Source organism: Sorex araneus, chromosome 3 (assembly GCF_027595985.1).
Source record: "Sorex araneus isolate mSorAra2 chromosome 3, mSorAra2.pri, whole genome shotgun sequence".
Lineage (NCBI taxonomy): Eukaryota > Metazoa > Chordata > Mammalia > Eulipotyphla > Soricidae > Sorex > Sorex araneus.
Window position 1 is genome coordinate 125962886 of NC_073304.1, and position 18914 is coordinate 125981799.

The 18914-nt window shown below is 47.5% G+C and overlaps 1 protein-coding gene across 1 annotated transcript in view; it reads right to left on the reverse strand.

Annotated features, from left to right (window-relative positions):
- Positions 1-6271: 6271 nt before the first annotated feature.
- Positions 6272-18914, reverse strand: part of FERMT1 (FERM domain containing kindlin 1) — a 36627-nt gene continuing 23984 nt past the window's right edge. The window contains exons 9-14 of the mRNA XM_055132690.1: positions 15648-15772; positions 14682-14788; positions 12912-13133; positions 11701-11825; positions 10678-10819; positions 6272-7614 (exon numbers count right to left, since the gene is read on the reverse strand). Coding sequence (XP_054988665.1) covers positions 7441-7614; positions 10678-10819; positions 11701-11825; positions 12912-13133; positions 14682-14788; positions 15648-15772 — 895 coding nt within the window. The 3' untranslated portion in view covers positions 6272-7440. The remainder of the gene's footprint in view (positions 7615-10677; positions 10820-11700; positions 11826-12911; positions 13134-14681; positions 14789-15647; positions 15773-18914) is intronic.

Genomic DNA, 18914 nt, shown 5'->3' on the forward strand with positions numbered 1-18914 from the left:
CATGCCAGAGAAATGTCTTATCCCTTATCTCCTCTCCTGTCTCTCTGGCCCAGATAGGGTTTTCTTTACTAGTCCACACCAAGTTCAAGAATCAAGCCTCTGTGTGTGTGTGTGTGTGTGTGTTTGTGGTGTGGGGGGGGGCGCGGGGGGCTGTTGCAGGATGAGTGCATTCAGTGATGAAGAATCATCTCCAGGTCCTCCCCAGCAGAGGAACAAAGAGATGAGGGGTAGAGGGGAACCACAGACTGAAGGTGAAAATGGGCTGTTTAATGCCGAGTTGTTAGCATACTTATAAAACATCTGAGGGAGTTTGAGGTACAGGACTGCATATCCCTGTGACTGGTCACTTACAGAGGTGAAGGAAACGTTTAGGTGGAGGCAATTCTCTTGGGGTGATTAACTCAAGGAGATGCTGTGTCTCCCAGGGGCATCTACATTGCTTTTCTCTTTTCCTTTAGTTGCACATATTAAACAACTAAGTTTACTTCTTATTAATACTTGCAGTTATTTGGATATAGGTTCCAACACTTACTTTTCTGAGTGTGAGGGCAAGCAAGGGTTTTACTGTAAATCCCAGATTAGGTTCTCAGGTTGGTCCAGCTTGTCCTTCCCCATGGGGGCCCTTCCTGTTTCTCAAGCCATAACAGCTTGTTGCTTCAAGACCATGCTTTTATGCTTTCTAGATTATCCCATTTCGATGCTGGGGTAGCTTTTCTGCTCACCCTAAGTCCATCCCAGTCCGGTGACAGGACCTCCCTTTGTAGAGTATTAGGAACTATTGCAACCGAAGCCTGAGTCAAGTAATTATGACAAATGTCCAGGATGCGTAGATATATCTCAGAGTCAGTCAAATCCCAAATATTAGGAGCATAGCACTAAAAGTCTTTCTGTGTTTAACCAAAGATTATTGCTCTATAGTAAAATATGAAAGGGCTATAGGGAAAATAGAAAAGCACATAATTCACTCCAAATACAAAGTACAGAATCATCAGAAGTTTTGACTCGTAAGTAACCAAGACTGACCTGGGGAATATAACAACAAGAGGTAAAGCACAAAGGACAGGTTAAGAATAAACTCAGGGGACTGGGATGCTCACAAGAGCACTCTAAGTTTCTCTGGAGGAGGAAAAGGGGCAATTCCCTGATGAAGCCTAAGACAGGGCTAATATCCAACACAGGCCAGTTTCCCCTCGTCAGCACTTGTGCCTCTGTGTGGAGCCCTGGCTTTAGGTTCAGTCTTTTTTTTTTTTTTTAATAAACTCTGCTTGGGGCTGGAGTGATAGCACAGTGGTTAGGGCGTTTGCCCTGCACGAGGTCGACCAGGGTTCAATTCCCAGCATCCCATATGGTTCCCCGAGCACCGCCAGGAGTAATTCCTGAGTGCAGAGCCAGAAGTGACCCCTATGCATCACCGGGTGTGACCCAAAAAGCAAAAAATGAAAAAAAAACCCAACAGAATAAGCTCTGCTTTATTTTACAGAGCAATGATTTAAATAGAATACAATTGGGTATGGTAAATAGTCAATATGAAAAGTAGCCGTATCAGAAAAAAATACGCATAATAACTACAAAATATTTTTTCTCTGGTTATGTAAGTGTTCCAAATCTTGAGAATGGGGCTGGAATGATAGCACAGCGGTTAGGGCATTTGCCTTGCACATGGTCGACCCGGGTTCGATTCCCAGCATTTGATATGGTCCCCTAGCACTGCCAGGAGTAATTCCTGAGTGCAGAGCCAGGAATAACCCCTGTGCATCGCTGAGTGTGATCTGAAAAGAAAAAAAAAAAAGAAACAAACACCAAATCTTGAGAATGTTATAAATGAAACAAAGTAGGTAACAATTTGAATTAATTCTTGTTTGGAAATAATCTAAAAAATGCTTTGAGGTACAAACCGCCTATGTATTAAAAATGAATCTCTTACATTTTACAAACAGCAGTTCTGTGGCTCATAAAACATCCCTTAGTCCTTAGTGGCTCAAGGACACATGGTTCCACGATTTCCCTTAAGTTGGGGTTCTCCATTGCAGCTGCCACTCATCCCTTGTCATTTATTTACTTGCTGATGTCTCCCCTGTGGAGTGGGTGCCTTCAGAAATGCAGATTTCCAACTTATGTAGAAATGGTAAACAATGCTGAAGTTTTACTCTTAGGCACAGTGAGATAAGAGTCGCCCAAGAGCAATGAGGTATTGTTGGAGTGAACCTTTTAATAACCAGGTAATCGTGGAGGTTCATTCATCCCCTGAACCTCCACGCAGCTTTCCACTATCACTTCGAATTTTCCTTCCTTCCTTCCTTCCTTCCTTCCTTCCTTCCTTCCTTCCTTCCTTCCTTCCTTCCTTCCTTCCTTCCTTCCTTCCTTCCTTCCTTCCTTCCTTCCTTCCTTCCTATACCTGACAGTGCTCAAGGACTATACGGGGAGCTGAGAATCGAACCTGGTTCAGCATTGTGCAAGGCAAACACCCTACTTGCTATACCATCTCTCCAGCCGACACCTTTTCTATCTTTTTTGGTAACCTCTCGTGGTTTGAGGGCCCTGATGACTTAACTCCTGCATCCAAAGACACTATCTGGGAATTTTGCACCTACTGGGCTCCTCTTCAAGGGCTCTTCCTCCTCCCCAGGGCATACTCCTGCCCCTTAAGGGTCTCAGTGTTACCTCAGGCCTCCCCTCCCAACCTTCACTGGTCCAGGGCAGCATCTGGGAGCCAGGATCACCCCTGGGGACCATTTTCTCTTTGTAACAATGAACTCCATAAAGTTCAGAATGTGTAAACGCAGAATCTCCTGCCCCCATGCCAGGCTGTCTTCACTGGGGCCCCCTGGGGGGGGGGGCGGGTTGTTTCCCTCCCCGCCCCAAGCAGAGCCCCGGCAGCTGAGGCCCTCCAGAGCCCAGCCACAGCCATGCTCAGGGCCACTCTCCACACGCTCAGATGAGCCTCAACCATGAAGAGGATGACTGAGGAACCCAGGTATGCGGGACCCATGACTGAGATCTCTAAGCCTGCTTGGATCTGGACTGGGCCTTCTCCACCCAGATCCCCAGTTTTCCAGTAGCTTGGCAGTCACATCCACAAACTGCCCCCAACGCCATGTAATCTCATCAATGGCCAAGATCCAGAGACTATAAAAAAAAAAGCTCCTGGAAGAGAGCAATGCAGAATCTCACACGGCAGAGCCTGGCAAGCTACCCGTGGCATATTCAATATGCCAAAAACAGCAACAATAATGGGGTCATTCCCCTGACCCTGAACATGACAAGGACGAATGGAGACGTTACTGGTGCCCACTTGCTAACTGGTCCAGCCTTTTAGGAAAACAATATGGGTAGCACTGTGGCACTGTTGTCCTGTTGTTCATCGATTTGCTCGAGTGGGCACCAGTTAACGTCTCCATTGTGAAACTTGTTGTTATTGTTTTTGGCATATCAAATATGCCACGGGTAGCTTGCCAGGCTCTGCTGTGCAGGTGGTGGGATACTCTCGGTAGCTTGCCAGGCTCTCCGAGAAGGATGGAGGAATTGAACCCGGGTCGGCTGCGTTCAAGGCAATCTCCCTACCCATCGTGCTATGGCTCCAGCCTTCAAAAAACTAGAAATTGAGCTCCATATGACTCAGCAATGCCACTTCTGGGAATATACGTTGGGAGCTCAAAAACACATGGCAGAAACACCATCTGCACTTTTGTGTTCATTGCAGCACTATTCACAGTAGCCAAAAACTGGAACAACCCAAGTTGTTGGTGGAAAATGTACACTGGTGGGTGTTGGAACATTGTATGACTGAAACCCAATCATGAACAGCTTTGTAATTGTGGGTCTCACAGTGATTCAATAATTAAAAAAAGAAAGTAAAAGAGAAAAGAAAAAAATTGCATTAGAAAAAGAAAACAAGACTCCTCTTAACCCCATACTGTTTGTGTGTATTTTATAGGGGCTCTTTTGTTGCAATTGAGTTTCCATGGCACATGGACTTGGCCCATGGAAGCAAGCCTTGGGGATATTTCTGAGGGTGTTCTGGAGGCCTTTCCCAAAGTTTGAACCAGCTGTTACGCTAACTGGTTTCCCTGGAACTCAGTTTTGGCTCCTTAACCAGGTCCGACCCTTTATTTAGCAGGAAGGTCTCCTCTAAAAAGGCCAATACTTGGGGCTGGAGCAACAATACAGTGGCTAGGGCGTTTGCTTGCACACGGCCAACCTGGGTTTGATCCCCAGCATCCCATATGGTTCCCCAAGTACCTCGAGGAGTAATTCCTGAGTAAAGAGCCAGGAGGAATAATCTCTGAGCATTGTTGGATGTGACCCCAAAAAGTGAAAAAAAAAAAAGGCCAACACTGTCTTCCCCAGGATGGACATTTGTGAGGGGGCAGAGCGGGGTCAGAGAGAGCTCAGGCAGAGTTTTGGAGAAATCTGTTTCCACTGGGCTGCGGCCAGAATCAAGCTCTTGAGAAAGACAACGGGGGACAGATATTCACGAAGGCCAGAGGCTGACCTTTGCCTTCCATGATTCAAGGGCCCTGGGAAGGAACAGGGTTGAGGCAAGAGGGGCAAAAATAGGAAAACAGAAGGATGTTCTTCACTCAGAGATTTTGGGGGATAGCGAGGGGCCCTGGGAGGAGGCAAGATCCCACAGGGGAAAATCTGCAAAACATATTTATGTTGAGAGAGAGGCTGCGTGCCCCTAAGGGTGATCTTGACTGATAAGTGAGTGAAATTGCAGAAGATAAGTATGGCAAGATTCCTTCTTGGGCCGGCAAGTGAAAGAGTTGTTTTCAAAAGAGGCACTTCTGCTTACTTTAGGGATTCTGGGACTTAAACTAAAACTTGCTCAGGATCAAAACTACATTACTCGAAGTGCCCTGCCGCAGAGGTGGGGTGGGGAGGTGGGGGACGGGGTGGGGGTGGTGGGAGTGATACTGGGAACATTGGTGGAGGAGAATGGGTGCTGGTGGAGGGATGGGTAAACGATCACTGTATGACTGAAATGCAAACACAAAAGTTCATAAGTTTGTAACTGTACCTCACGGTGATTCACTAATAAAATTTAATTAAAAAAATTTAAAAAGTGAAAAAAAAAACCCGACATTACTCGGGCCATAGCGATAGTACAATGGGTAGGGCCTTTGCCTTGCACGTGGCCGATCTGGCTCGATCTCCGGCATCCCATATGGTCCCCCAGCCCCACCAGGAGTGACTCCTGAGTGCAGAGCCAGGAGTAACCCCTGAGCATAGCCAGGTGTGACCCATAAAGCAAAACAACAGCAACAACAAAAAGCACCAAAACCCACATTACTCAATAGGCAGTTCATGCCTCTCCAATACACACCCCTCTTTCCACCTCGCACCCTCAACACACACCCCCCTTCCCTCTTGGACAGTCCAGCCCTCCCAACAGCGGTGGAGGTATTTCTAGGCTGAGTAGAGCTGGAAATGGAAAGGAGTTCTGCTGGTGTAAGTATAGTGGTCTCTGGGGTTTAGACAAACTTGGTTTTGAATCCTGGAGCTGTTGCTTACTCAGGTAAGACCTACTGAACTTACTGTGTCAGGAGAGAAGCGGTCCGCATCTGCCCCTTATGGGTGGGTGAGGGAATTCCAAGAAGATAGCAGACCAGGCCTGCCCCCTATGTGTAGATGAAGGAAGTACAAGAAGCGACTCATGCTCCATCTCACATTTACTAAATTCCAAACCTTCCGCATCTCGCCACCGAATCAAAGACCTTCTTTGGGTAACTTTATTTTCTGCGGCTTCTCTCCCCGCTCCCCTCAAGGTAGGCGTGGAATGGGACAAACAAGCTCTCAATAAGGCAGACTGTGACAGGGCAGTCCATGAGAAAAATGTTGGACTCAGGGTAACTGAGGTTTCTAAGTCAATGTCAGTGATTTCCCTCATAATTTTTTTCTGGGGGCCCCAAACCTGGTGGTACTCAGTGGTCACTCTTGGGGACCATATGCAGTGCCAGGGATCAAACCAGGGTCAGCAGCATGCAAAACCTTACCTGCTTTGCTACCTCTCGGAGGAGAAAGAGCCAGAATCTTGGAATCATGAGAGGAAGCACATGCTACACCCAGAAGTTGCCTCTTTTTGCATAATGGAGAAAAGGTCCCCCCCTTTAGAGAAGGAAACGAGAGATGGTATGCAAATCCAGACATCTTTTAATGAAAAATAGTCATGTAACACAGTAAAAAATATGCATTTCCCCACTGAGGGTGGATTAAGAAGCAAAACAGCTGAAAGGCACAAATTAGTTTATCATTTCATTATAGTGGTCATTTGACCTTTTGCACCAATGTAACTGAATGAAACAAACAAAAATTCAACACAAACTCCTTATATTGCTTTTTGGAATAGCAGCATTTAAGCCTTCCTTGGCACCCAGGATTATTCCTTTGGAGTGTGGAAGAGTTGTTCTGCTGAATGTTTGGTCAAAGTGTCAGCTCCTTGGAGCATATTTTCTTTTTCCTTTTCATTTTTGGGCCACACTGGTGGTACTCAGGGCTGACTCCTGGATCTGTGCTCAGGGATCACTCCTGGTGGGCTTGGGACCACACGTATGCCCGGGGTTAAACCTGAGTGTGCAAGGCAGACACCCTCTCTGCTGGACTACTGCTCTGACCGCGACCTTGGAGCGTTTTCATGAAAATGCCAGACAGTTGTGAAGAGCTAAAGAAGAGGCTGAGTTTTCATGCACTCAGCAGCAGCTAACACTTGGTATAGGCACAGTGTGACCTCAAGGGAGAAGTGGACCTGGGTGGAGGAGACTGAATTTCCTCTTTACCACTGTACTTAAGGACTCCCAGGTGATTGAGGAAGCGCAGAAATGTTGTGTGTAGGTGACAGCAGTAACACCCGGGGACCCATGTCTGAGACCAGGATGGGTCAGGGGGTCAGCTGGATACGATGGCACTGCGGGCTGATGGCATGGGGGGGAGGGGTGATCCGGTGGACCCCTTCCTACCAACTGGTAGCAGGTAACCCCACCTCTGCCCTCTGCATCCCCAGACCTGGGCCTCCCTCCGGGAAGAATGTATGTGGGGCTGAAGCGAGGGCAGCACTGTGAGGACCAAACCGCTTGTTCTTGCCACCAGCGCTGGAGTCAACTCCGTCCTGGACTCTGCTTCTCCTCCACAGCCCAGCCACCGAGCAGAGAGCAGGGTCCTGCGGGGCCGGGGGTGCTCGGACGGCTGGGATTTCTCTGCACCCCCACTTGGCACAAGAGGCACCGGCGCCCCCTTTTCAAGCAAAGTAAGAAAACGGGCGTCCCCGCGGGTGTGCTTGAAGTGAGGCGAGGATCTGGGGGCAGGGGGCGGGGTGGGGTGGGGGACACGGAACTGTGGGGTCCGCCCTGGGCGGGAACCTGGCCCTAGCTGTCCCGGGAGCACCGCGCCTTTCGGCTCGCCCCCCCGCCCCCGCCGAACAGGCCCCAGCGGGTGGGCTCAGCTTCACTCCTGGCCCCCGGTCAGCTTGTGGAACAGGTCCTCGTCCAGCGTTTCGTTCTGGTCCTTGGAGCGCGTGGACAGGAAGATGTAGCCCCCGATGTACTCGTGCACCACCTTGCAGTCGGCGCTCCGGCAGGTGAAGGCGATGGAGACGTTCTGGTCGAACTCGATGGCCACCTGCAAGAGGCGGGCACGGCTGAGCTGCGCTCCGCGGGGACCCGTCCGGGAGCTGGTGGCCGCGTGGCCGGCAGAAACCTGGACCCCCAGGCCGCCCCCTAACCCGCCGGGGAACACGGACGCTCGCGCTCTCGGCGCCCTCTGGTGGCAGTGCTGTGAAAGCGCGCCTGGCAGATCTCTCCATTCTCCTAGGAGATTCTTCCAGTCTGAGTTTTGCTCAGATGGGAGATTTCCGACTGCTCCCCGACTCGAGTGGCAGGTCGCTTTGCCGAATTTTAAACCGACGATCAAAAACCCGACTCAAATTTCTTACAGTCATATTTTCCAGTTAAAAGTTATACCTTCTGGGGCTGGAGCGATAGCACAGCGGGTAGGGCGTTTGCCTTGCATGCGGCCAACCCGGGTTTGATTCCCAGCATCCCATATGGTCCCCTGAGCACCGCCAGGAGTAATTCCTGAGTGCAGAGCCAGGAGTAACCCCTGTGCATCGTCGGGTGTGATCCGAAAAGAAAAAAAAATGTTATACGTTCTTTTGGGGCCATGTCTAGCTCCTGGTTTGGTGGGGGATGGATTGGGGGGCACAGGCTATGATGTGGTGTGGGCTGAACCTGGATATTCCGTTTGCAAAGCGTGTGCTCCCACCCGTTGAACTGCCTCTCTGGCCGTGAAAGCTATAGATTCTGAAGTGCGAGAAGAGGCAGACCTCACTGGTTCTCAGATGTGCCACACGCTGGAATCCCTGTGGACCTTTAAAAAATGCCTCGGTGGGGGCAGGAGTGATAATCCAGCAGGCAGTGGGCATGCCTTGCACATGGCAGACCCAGATTTGATCCCCTGTGCCCCATAGGGCACCCAAGCCTGCCAGGAGCCATCCCTGAGTGCAGAGCCAGGAGTAAGCTCTGAGCACTGCCAGGTGTGCCCCCAAACAAACAAACAAACAAACAAAAATCATGACTGAGGGGGCCAGAGAGGCCATACAGTGCATAGGGCATGTGCCTTTGCATGCAGTTGAACTGGATTTGATCCCTAGCACCATGTCTGGGTCCCTGAATACAGAGCCACGAGTAATTCCTGAGCACAGATTCAGAATTATGCCCTGAGCACTGCTGGAAGTAACCCTCAAACAACAACAAAATGATGCACAGTTCTCACTCCTTGAGATTAAGAATTAATTGGCTTGGGGGGGTGTGATATCTTAAAACTCTCTGTGTGACCCGAATATAGGTTTCAGAGCCACAGCTTTAGTAAACTTGTTGAATCCCAGGCCTTCATTCTACCCGCAAGTGCCTATACGATTAGTCGGACTGCTGAGAGGGACCCACGCTTCTTGCAAAAGGGGAGAAGCAGTGACTATCCCCTACATAAAGGGCTTTCTGCAGAGGGGGAAGAGACTCGGCACCACCTGTAGAATGCTGAAGCCAGAGAGAGAAAGTGAGAGAGGAGAGAAGAGACAGAGGGAGAGAGGGGGAGAGAGAGAAACAGAGAGGGAGAAAGAGAGGAGAGAGGAGGGAAGGGAAGGGAGTGGAGAGAGAGAGAGGGAAAGAGGAGAGGGAGAGATAGGAGAGAGGAGAGAGTGACAGAGAGAGGGAGAGAGACAGACAGAGAGAGAGAGCTAGAGAGAGTGAGAGAGTGCACGAGAGTGAGAGCACGCCTTAGCTCTGGGGCTGGGACCAGTGCTGTGCAAATGGGAGGCCCGAGATAAATACCTCACACCACCTAGTGCCTCAGAGGTGAACAGAGAGTTGTGAGTAGCCTCCAGCTTTGCTGGGTGTGCTCGAAACAAATCACCTGGAAATTGTTTTTTTTTTTTTTTTTTTTTGCTTTCTGGGTCACACCCAGTGATGCTCAGGGGTTAATCCTGGCTCTGTATCTCAGGAATTACTCCTGAGATATTACTCCTGGCGGTGCTCAGGAACAATATGGGATGCTGGGAATCGAACTCAGGTCGGCTACATGCAAAGCAAATGCTATTGCTCCAGCCACATCACCTGGAAATTCTTTTTTTTTTCTTTTTGGGTCACACCTGGCGATGCACAGGTGCTACTCCTGTCTCTGCACTCAGGAATCACTCCTGGAGGTGCTCAGGGGACCATATGGGATACTGGGAATCGAACCTGGGTTGGCCGCGTGCAAGGCAAACACCCTACCCACTGTGCTATCGCTCCAGCCCCTCACCTGGAAATTCTTTAGAGTCACTTGGGATAGAGCCTAGCAAGCTACTGAGACTATCCCGCCTGCATGGCAGAGCCTGGCAAGCTCCCCATGGCATATTCGATATGCCAAAAACAGTTAACAACAAGTTTCACAATGGAGATATTTCTGGTGCCTGCTCGAGCAAATCCATGAGCAATGGGATGACAGTGACATTGACACTTGGGATATACATGAGCATTCACACAAATTTTCTCACACCTGTGGATCAGCACCTACCCTGTATACCAGGCCCCAGGCCCCCAGAACCAAGCTGGTAGACCAGTTGTTTCCAATCTTCCTATACCTACAGACCAGCATCATGGGAAGGTCGGTGAAGAACGCTGAGAGATAGAGCTTTAGACTGAACTCAGATGGGGGGCCTGGGCCCTGCTCTTGTCACTACAGTGTTCTTCTCCCTTTGGGATGGGAGGCACTCCAGGGAGGAAGGGGGACAAGGTGGGTGGCGGGCCTCTAGAGCCTTAATGGGTAGATCACCCGGAAACCAGTCATTGGAGGTTCCTTTTGGTTGAGTTACATCTCAGGGATTGTCCAAGTAATTCGGAGCCTACATTTGAGAGAATTCTATGCTGGCTCAAGGAAATGAAACTGCTTGGCAATTTCCATGTCTGTCTCTCTGGAAAAGTCTGGAAACGAAGCTGAGTCGTGGGGTCAAGTTAGAAATTTTGGCCTGTACGTGTCAGAAAACTGCCCAGAAGAGCAGGTAAGTCATTTTAGCAAATACCACCCTCTCCTGGTTTCTTAGTTCTAAAGAGAAGAGCACCCTTTTTTAGATCAGAAAATTCTGCAATGCTGAGGGAGCCCACATGTATTTGTAGACTCACCACTCACCACCCCAGACATCAAGTTTACCTGCCGGATTTCCCAGTTGACATTCCACTGTTTCATGTTAGCGAATCTCCAGGTTGTGATTGGAATCCCAGTGACAGCGTCGATCCTAATCAACCTGTTATAGGAAACTCCGAGGATGTCATCTTTCTTACTTCCTTTAAATCTGAAACAGGAATAAAAAACTCCCATTAATTAGAAGGAGTGAGTGCTAGGGCTGGAGGTATTACTTAGTGATAAAAGCCAGGCCTCAAATGTGTGAGAGGCTGGGTTTGATCTCTGGTACTATAAAACAAACAAACAAAAAACAACAAAAAGAAGTATCTGGGGGCTGGAGCCTTAGCACAGCGGGTAGGGCGTTTGCCTTGCACACGGCCAACCCAGGTTCGATTCCCAGTATCCCATATGGTCCCCTGAGCACCGCCAGGAGTAATTCCTGAGTGCAGAGACAGGAGTAACCCCTGTACATCGCCAGGTGTGACCCCCCCAAAAAAAAACAAAAAAAAGAAGTATCTGCTTCTTATAATATGGTGTTTACTTGTCAATGATGATTTGTTTTGTTTTGGCGCTAAAACGTGATGATGGTTGGGAACTACTCCTGGCTCAGTGCTCAAGGGTTGTTGACAGAGTCTAATGAACCAAATAACATGTTTTTGTTTTGGGTTACACCTGGCAATGCTCAGGGCTTGATCCTGGCTCTGTATTTAGGGACCACTCCTGGCTGGGTTCTGTAGCACGTGAGGTGCTGAGGATTGAACCTAGGTGAGCTGTGTGCAAGTGCCCTGTCTGCTGAACTTTCCCTCTGGCCCCTAGAACCAAATCTTTGAAAAGCAAGACCTATCTTTAGCCAGGTTGCAAGGGTTCTGGTATTAAGAGCTGAGGTATGGAGGATTTTTGTGCACAGCCAAAGGGGGTCTGGGTTCTTTGTGAAAGATTGGTTTTCCAAAATGAAAAATGCTTTCCATTCCAGATGAACTGGCAAAAGTGGGCCCCAAGGAAAGGTGCGTCCCATGGAATGTAACGTGAGAGAGGGAACACTTGTGTCACCTGACGAGGTAGTAGGTGAGGCCGAATTCGGGTAGAGACTGCCACGCCTGGATGAATCGTAACTTGGCTTCGACCAGTGGCATCTGGGCCACGTTCTGGTGAGCTTCCAGAATCCGGGCTGCCAGCTGCAGAGTCAGAGACATAACCACCCTCCTTAGAAGATGCTGATGACTCTGGGACCATCCCATGAACTCGATCCCCAACTGCGATTCTGCAGAGCTGATGCATGGCCATTCATTCATTCCTTGATTTACTCATCCTTTATTTTTTTAAATTAAAGATGATTTCCCCCACTAACACGAAACTATCCTCTTTCTGTAGAACATAAGTGAGGAAAATCAGGACCAAGAGCAGCCAACACAAAGGCTTCGAAGTTTCGGGTGGATGGAAAGTTCTAAATTCTAGAACTCCAGAATTTTAGGGTTTTATACCTGTAGCTCTGAATTCTAGAACCTCTAGAATTTTAGAGGTCCATGGACTGTCCGTGCATAATGGCTCTGCTCGAATCAATTGATTTGTTTGACTTTAAACCTGCTCTTATAGCACACAATTTAAAGTTGTTAATATATAGGAACTAAATGTTATTTTTTGGGGGGGTTCATTTCAATTAAGTACAATTCAGAATGTTGCCATGTTCAGGAGGCAGACTGCTCACCCTCAACCAAATCAACTATAATGTCATCTGATCATAGTCCAATCCCCCTTCAGCTGATTTTTCATGATTTTGTAACCACTTAATAGTTCAGTATTCCCCCAGCTGTTAATTTTTTTAAAAAAATTAAACCTGATACAGTTACGAAGTTGTTTATGATTTGGTTTCAAACACACCATGTTCCAACACCCTTTAAGACCCACCCCTTTGCCCTTTACCGGAGTACATTTCCCACCACTAATGCCCCCAGTTTCCCTCCTTCCACCCTCACCCCTATTCTGCCTCTATGGCAGGCACTTTTCTTCTCTCTTTCTCTCTTTCTCTCTCTCTCTCCCTCCCCCTCCCTCTCTCTCTGTTTCTTGCTCTCTCGCTCTCTTTTCTTTCGGGCATTATGGTTTGCAGTACAGATACCAAAATGTATATCCTTTCACCTATTTTAATAAGCTGATTTTTAGTGATGGTTTTTCATGATTTCATAACCATTTTAATTCTTCATCGTATTTCAGAGAGCACAGAGTTCACCAAATTCAATAATCACCCACAGCACGATTAGCAGTACCTGTTTGGACTTGTGTTTCTTGGCACACCGGGGTGACACAAAGCATTCTGGGTTAATGTCCAGGTTTTCAAGACTGGACGTCACCTGAGACGTGGAGTTCCGGTTTTTCATCTTTAGAAATGAGAGGATGTTGAGGACCTCTGGCTGGTAGGAGCTGTCTGCCATGGTCTTGCCTTTCGAGGCCAAGATGCAGGCAGCCATCCACTGGGCATACTGATCCTCCTGCAACAAAAAGCAGAGGGTGGAGAAGCCCGTTGAAAGGCACAGCCACACTCTGCTGGGGACAGAGAAGGACTTGGGCTTTGATCTCCATGAAGCAAAACTCTTGCACTCCCAGCAAAGGAAGATGTGAGCTGGCATGGATGCTGAGCAGGCGTTAACTTTCCAATTTAATACCCAACTAAAAATTCTGAGTCTTCTGTTGAGTTTCCAGACGCTAAGGGGCTTGACAATAGAAATACATGCTTTGGCAAATTGTGCGCTAAGAATTTTGCACTTAAAGATCAGCCAAGGGGGGCTGGAGTGATAGCACAGCGGGTAGGGCATTTGCCTCGCATGTGGCCGACCCGGGTTCGATTCCCAGCATCCCATATGGTCCCCTGAGCACTGCCAGGAGTAATTCCTGAGTGCAGAGCCAGGAGTAGCCCCTGTGCATCGTCGGGTGTGACCCAAAAAGCAAAAAAAAAAATCAACCAAGGATACAAAGGGGTGTCCTGGACACATACAGTGTGCCTTAAACTCCTAGACATCATTCCTGATAAGTATTTTCATTCTCATGCCACATCTAATCTCTATGATAGCAGAAATGAGTGGAACATTTTGTAATTATTTCTCCCAGTCCCATTCTTAGTAGATCTGCTGACTTCCACAGTATATCTTGTATATTGATGGGATCTGACCCGGAGAGGGAGGCTCCTACTATTCTTTATGTCTGGTCCATCTGTTTTGGTATTTGCTTGGGGGCCACGTCCAGTGGTGCTCAGGGCATACTCCTGACTCTGCACTTCGGGATTACCCTTGGTGGGTTTGGGGGTCTATATGTGGTGTCAGAAATGGAACCTGGGTCAACCGCCAACAAGGCAAGCATCTTACCCATTGTACTATCTTTCTGAGACCTGGGACCACCTCTTACCTTTGGGAGTCAAGAGAGAAGACAGACACTGGAGGCCTGCAGTGGGAAGGGTGGAATTCATAGGAAGAGCAGGTGTGCCTCATTGAATAAATAACTGGCCTCAGTCTTCTCTGGATACCCAGACCTTTGCCATGTAATTTTACAGTCCTTCCCAGCAGAACATGCCTTTCCCCCTTTTGTTTCTGGGCCCAAGCATCAGACTTGCTTTGGCCAGTGCAGTGTGGGTGGAAATGCTGGGGAGGTAATTGCAAGCGAAAGTGTGAGGGGGTCATACGTGCTTCAGTTGCCTTCCCTCACTTCTGCCATCAGTATATGGACCTTCCCAGGAAGGTATCTCAAGGGGACCTAGAATAAATACAGTGAGCTTAACCTGCAGTGATTAAGCAAGCCTGGTTAACCTATGGCTTGAAACAGGTCTTCCTGCAGATCACCTAACCATCAACAGTCCCTGATAAGTGACATAGACTGCTTGCAGAAACAACACGTGTTTGCTATTATGATTTTGTGCTTTGTGTTACAGAGCAGTAACTGACTGACATACTCGTACTCTCATTTGAGAGAGGACTTTGTTTTGTTTTTTTCTTTTGGGTCATCAAGATAAATAAAAGGTGAGACAACATGTCTGTGGTCTTACTTACATGGTCACATCTTAGATAAACTTCATTCATGCCATCAGCAACAGGGATTAATAATTTGATCCCAAATTTTCTCCCTGATACATTCACATCTGGCACAACTTCACAACCTGAAAGAGAACAAAACTGAGTTCTGAGAACTGTAACCTATATATCAGGTGTGCCTATAAAAACTTTGAACTTAAGTTCCCCAGATTTGGTTTTCTTCTTAAGAATAAAGGCATGAGTCAACAACATTTATTAAAAGATAACTAGGTAATACCACATGAACAATGAATATGACAAGGATAAATAATTGTTTTGGCGATTTCCTTAAATTTATCAATTGAATTGAATTTTCAGGTTGGCTTGACTACTCAACCCATAATGATTATGAACATTAACTTGAAAACAAATAAAAGTAGAGGGAATCCTCTGATTGCCACAAAGAGATATACTGGTCAATGAAATGTTTCCTTTAACTGAGTTGCCAGCAGTCACTTTCATAAATTAAAACGTGTGTTAAAGAAACACTGAGTTAAGCATAAGTATACTGGGGGTTGAGAGACAGTACTGTCACTTGCTTTGCATCTCTTCAAATTCTAGTTTGAATTTTTGGCATTACATATGGTCCTCCAAGCATGGCCAGGGGTCACTCCTGAGCATAGAGCCAGGAGCAGCACCTGAGCACTGCCAGGGTGGCCCAAAGACCACAACCACAACCACAACCATGACAACAAAAATCCCTAACTTCTGAAATTCAGAAGGGTTTTCAGCACCCTACCAGGCCTGTGTATTTTACGGATACCAGTGAAGACCCTTTCGTAGACATAGAGTAATGGGGTGAGGGGAGGGATTGCAGGAAGGTTTTGTTTTGACATCAGTAATTTATAGTTTCCTCTGAAGCAAACATTGCTTTGAACAGGAGTCCTGATTTTCATCTGCACGCTTGGCCAAGGGAAGCCATGGAAAGCTGTAGGGCCGCCTTACCTCTAAGATTCAGCTTCTCTATGGGCTCTCCTTGTTCAAGCTCCTTATTTTTAAAGTAGGCAATGGATGTGTCCTTAAAGACAAACCAATATTGTTTGAACGCTTTTAATATTAGCTTCTTGGGCCTGCAAATGAAAAAATAGGGTTTAAACAACCATCCCAAACTGTGGAAAACATCACAGGTTTCCAGTGGGTTTAGAGGCTCTAGAGCAGTGTTCTTTAGTGTTCATCTGCTGGCTGACACCTCTCTTCAGACCTGCCCAAGACAAGACAGTTACAACCAGGGCAGTGACCAAAGCATTCCACCTTTCTGGGGACTGGCATGGGTCTGAGGACTGGTAGTTGAAATCCTCTTTTCCAGAGGCTCTCTCTAACAACGTCGAATTTATTTACGGTCAACACATTGTAAGTGACAAAGCAATTCATAGTTGAGTTTCAGACATTCTGTGTTCCATGACCAGTCCCACCACTAGTATCAACTTCCCTCCACCGTCGCCCTCAGTGTCCCTCCCCCCCAAGCCCACTTGCTTTATTTTAAAACATGATTTTCCAATTAGCCCATTTCTAAAAACTACAAATAGGGTTCTGATAAGTGTTGGATATCATTGGTTTGTCCCTTCCCCTTGCCACTAGGAGCTTAGGTTTATCAGTCACACCCATCAAAGTGCTCCCGAGTCACTCCCATTCTTTTGTTTATCTGTAACCAATTCTACCAGTTTATCTGCTCTTCCCTTAATCAAACTCTGTTAATTGGTAAGGTCAGAACTTCCTAGGACACTGAATATTATAACATTGCCTTTCTCTCCTCTTTATGCCTTTTGAATAATTTACTTTAAAGCTATGTCTTTTTTGTATAGACACAATAAGACAATATTATGTTTTTATAACTTAAGACTTAATTGGCCTCAATATTCCCTCCTGGGCATCTGCTTTCTCTACTTAAGCCTCAGTTGCCCTCAGTTCCTAGCACCCCAAAGTAGGGTCCCCGACGTGGGACGGGAAGGATCCAGGGCAAGTGGTGAGTTATGTGCTACCCTGGCATCGAGATGGGCCTGGCCAAAGTGCCTAATTCTTAACTATAAGTTAAGAGCTTGATCATAGACAAATGCTGTCATGATCCAATAGTAATTATGAGACTGGGACCCTGCCAGGGATAGGAAAGACTGATCTGGCCTGAGCACTGTAGTCTGAGATTGAGATGGCCCCAGGAGAGCAATTCTATAAGCTTTAATGCATCTCTTATTGTGTCCATACAAAATAATTAATATTATGAATTCTTATATGTTTGCTGGCTGAGGAGAAGAGAAACACATTCATGGGACTCCGCCCTTGGGTGGATCCTCCTGCTGATAGAGAATTAAGTCCTAGGAGAAGCATCCCCTGAGGGAAAAGAACCTTACCCTATTGCTGACCACACCTATGTGTATGCCCCAACCCCCTCATGCTGGGGAGATTTAACTAGGCTGTAAGAGTGGGTTGGGGGCCAGATCCACCGGAGCCAGATCCACCGGGGCCAGATCCACAGGGCCAGATCCACGGGGGCCAGATCCACGGGGGCCAGATCCACAGATTGAGAGAGAGACCGAGAGCCGGGAGAGAGGCAGAGAGAGAGAGAATGAAGTAGGATGGGGGAGAAAGAAGCAGGAGGAGAATCAGAGGAGAATGGAGATGGACATGAAATAAACCGATCGAGCAACCAGTTTGGCCTTCTTCCTTCCTTCGCCTGCCTCGCTCGCCTGCGCGCCCATTCTTTTTATTTTTGTGTTTTACACAGATAAGTAACAGAGAAGTCAATGCAGATGCTCAGGAGTGAGACCACCCAGGCCACACTCTGGTCATGCGACTGCCTACACTCATGGCCCCCTAGGAAGGACAGCCGCCCCCCATGAGCTACCTCTTTGTGATTGGTGAGTAGTGAGTTTCCAAGTTTCTATTTTGTGAGGATAGAAAGAGGAAAACACTCCACACAGCATAAGTAGTCAATCCATTAGTTTGGTTGTCTATGTATGAGAGATATTATGGGTCTGGTGACATCAGTCACTTCAGTCTGTTTCTTTGTTTGTAAAAGCTGTCTAGGGGGCAGAGAGATAGGACAGGAGTTAAGACATTTGCCTTGCATGCAACTGATCCTTGTTTGATCCCTGGCACTGCATAGGGTTGAGCAGTACCAGGAACAATCCCTGAGCACAGAGCCAGGAGTAAGTCCTGAACACAGTCAGGTGCGGCCCAAAACACCACTCCCCTAAGAAAAAAATACCGGTCTATATGGACAACCTTAAAGTTATCAGACGTAAAACACAGGAAAAAAGTGAGAAATCTTGTGAGAGATAGCACAGCGGGTAGGGCATTTGCCTTGCACGTGGCCGACCCGGGTTCGATTCCCAGTATCCCATATGGTCCCCTGAGCACCGCCAGGGGTAATTCCTGAGTGCAAAGCCAGGAGTAACCCCTGTGACCCAAGAAGCAAAAAAAAAAAAAAAAAAAAAAAAAAAAAAAGCGAGAAATCTTTGCTGTCAGTTCTTCTTGATCTTTACGAGAAACCACTGACAATAGAATAGACATTATTCTGCAGCAAATGTGGGTGAGTTGGGCTAAGAAGTACATGGAAAAGATGCCAAGCATCACCAACCACCAGGGAAATGCAATTTGAAAGCACACTTGGCCCACACATCAGTTAGAATGGCTCGCACCAAGTCCGCCCCCTAGAAGCAGCAAGATAAAGGGGCTCTTTTGCATGGAGGAAGCTTGTTGAAGATTCCTAGGCATGGCTCCAGCTCTGGGTGGGACCAGCAGGTGCAGAGGAGGATGTAGACACCTGCAATTTAAGTAAGCTTCCTTAGGTGGCTTCCAAGAATTGGAGACACACTAGACTAACACATTAGTGCAAGCACCTGACACTGGTGGCTCACACGTGGCTGTGGCTTGATTAACACAAATTTGCAGCAACAGTGTCATTGTGTTAAAACAGTGATTTCTAAAATCAACCTGGCATGCCCTATCTTTAAAACACTTTGAATCACTAACCCCTAACATAGATTTAGTTTGCCCATTCATAATATGCTCTAATGGACACATTTTAATTGTACAAACATAATAATGAATGAGGGCCGGGGATGGAGCCCAGGGGTCCCAGCACCACGCACAGGCAAACACCACCACCACCTCCACCACCATCACCACCACCGACCACAACTTGGACAATCAACCAGACACTACCACCAACTAAACCAAACCAAACTCTGCAAAGTGCCATTTCTTCCGAGAAGG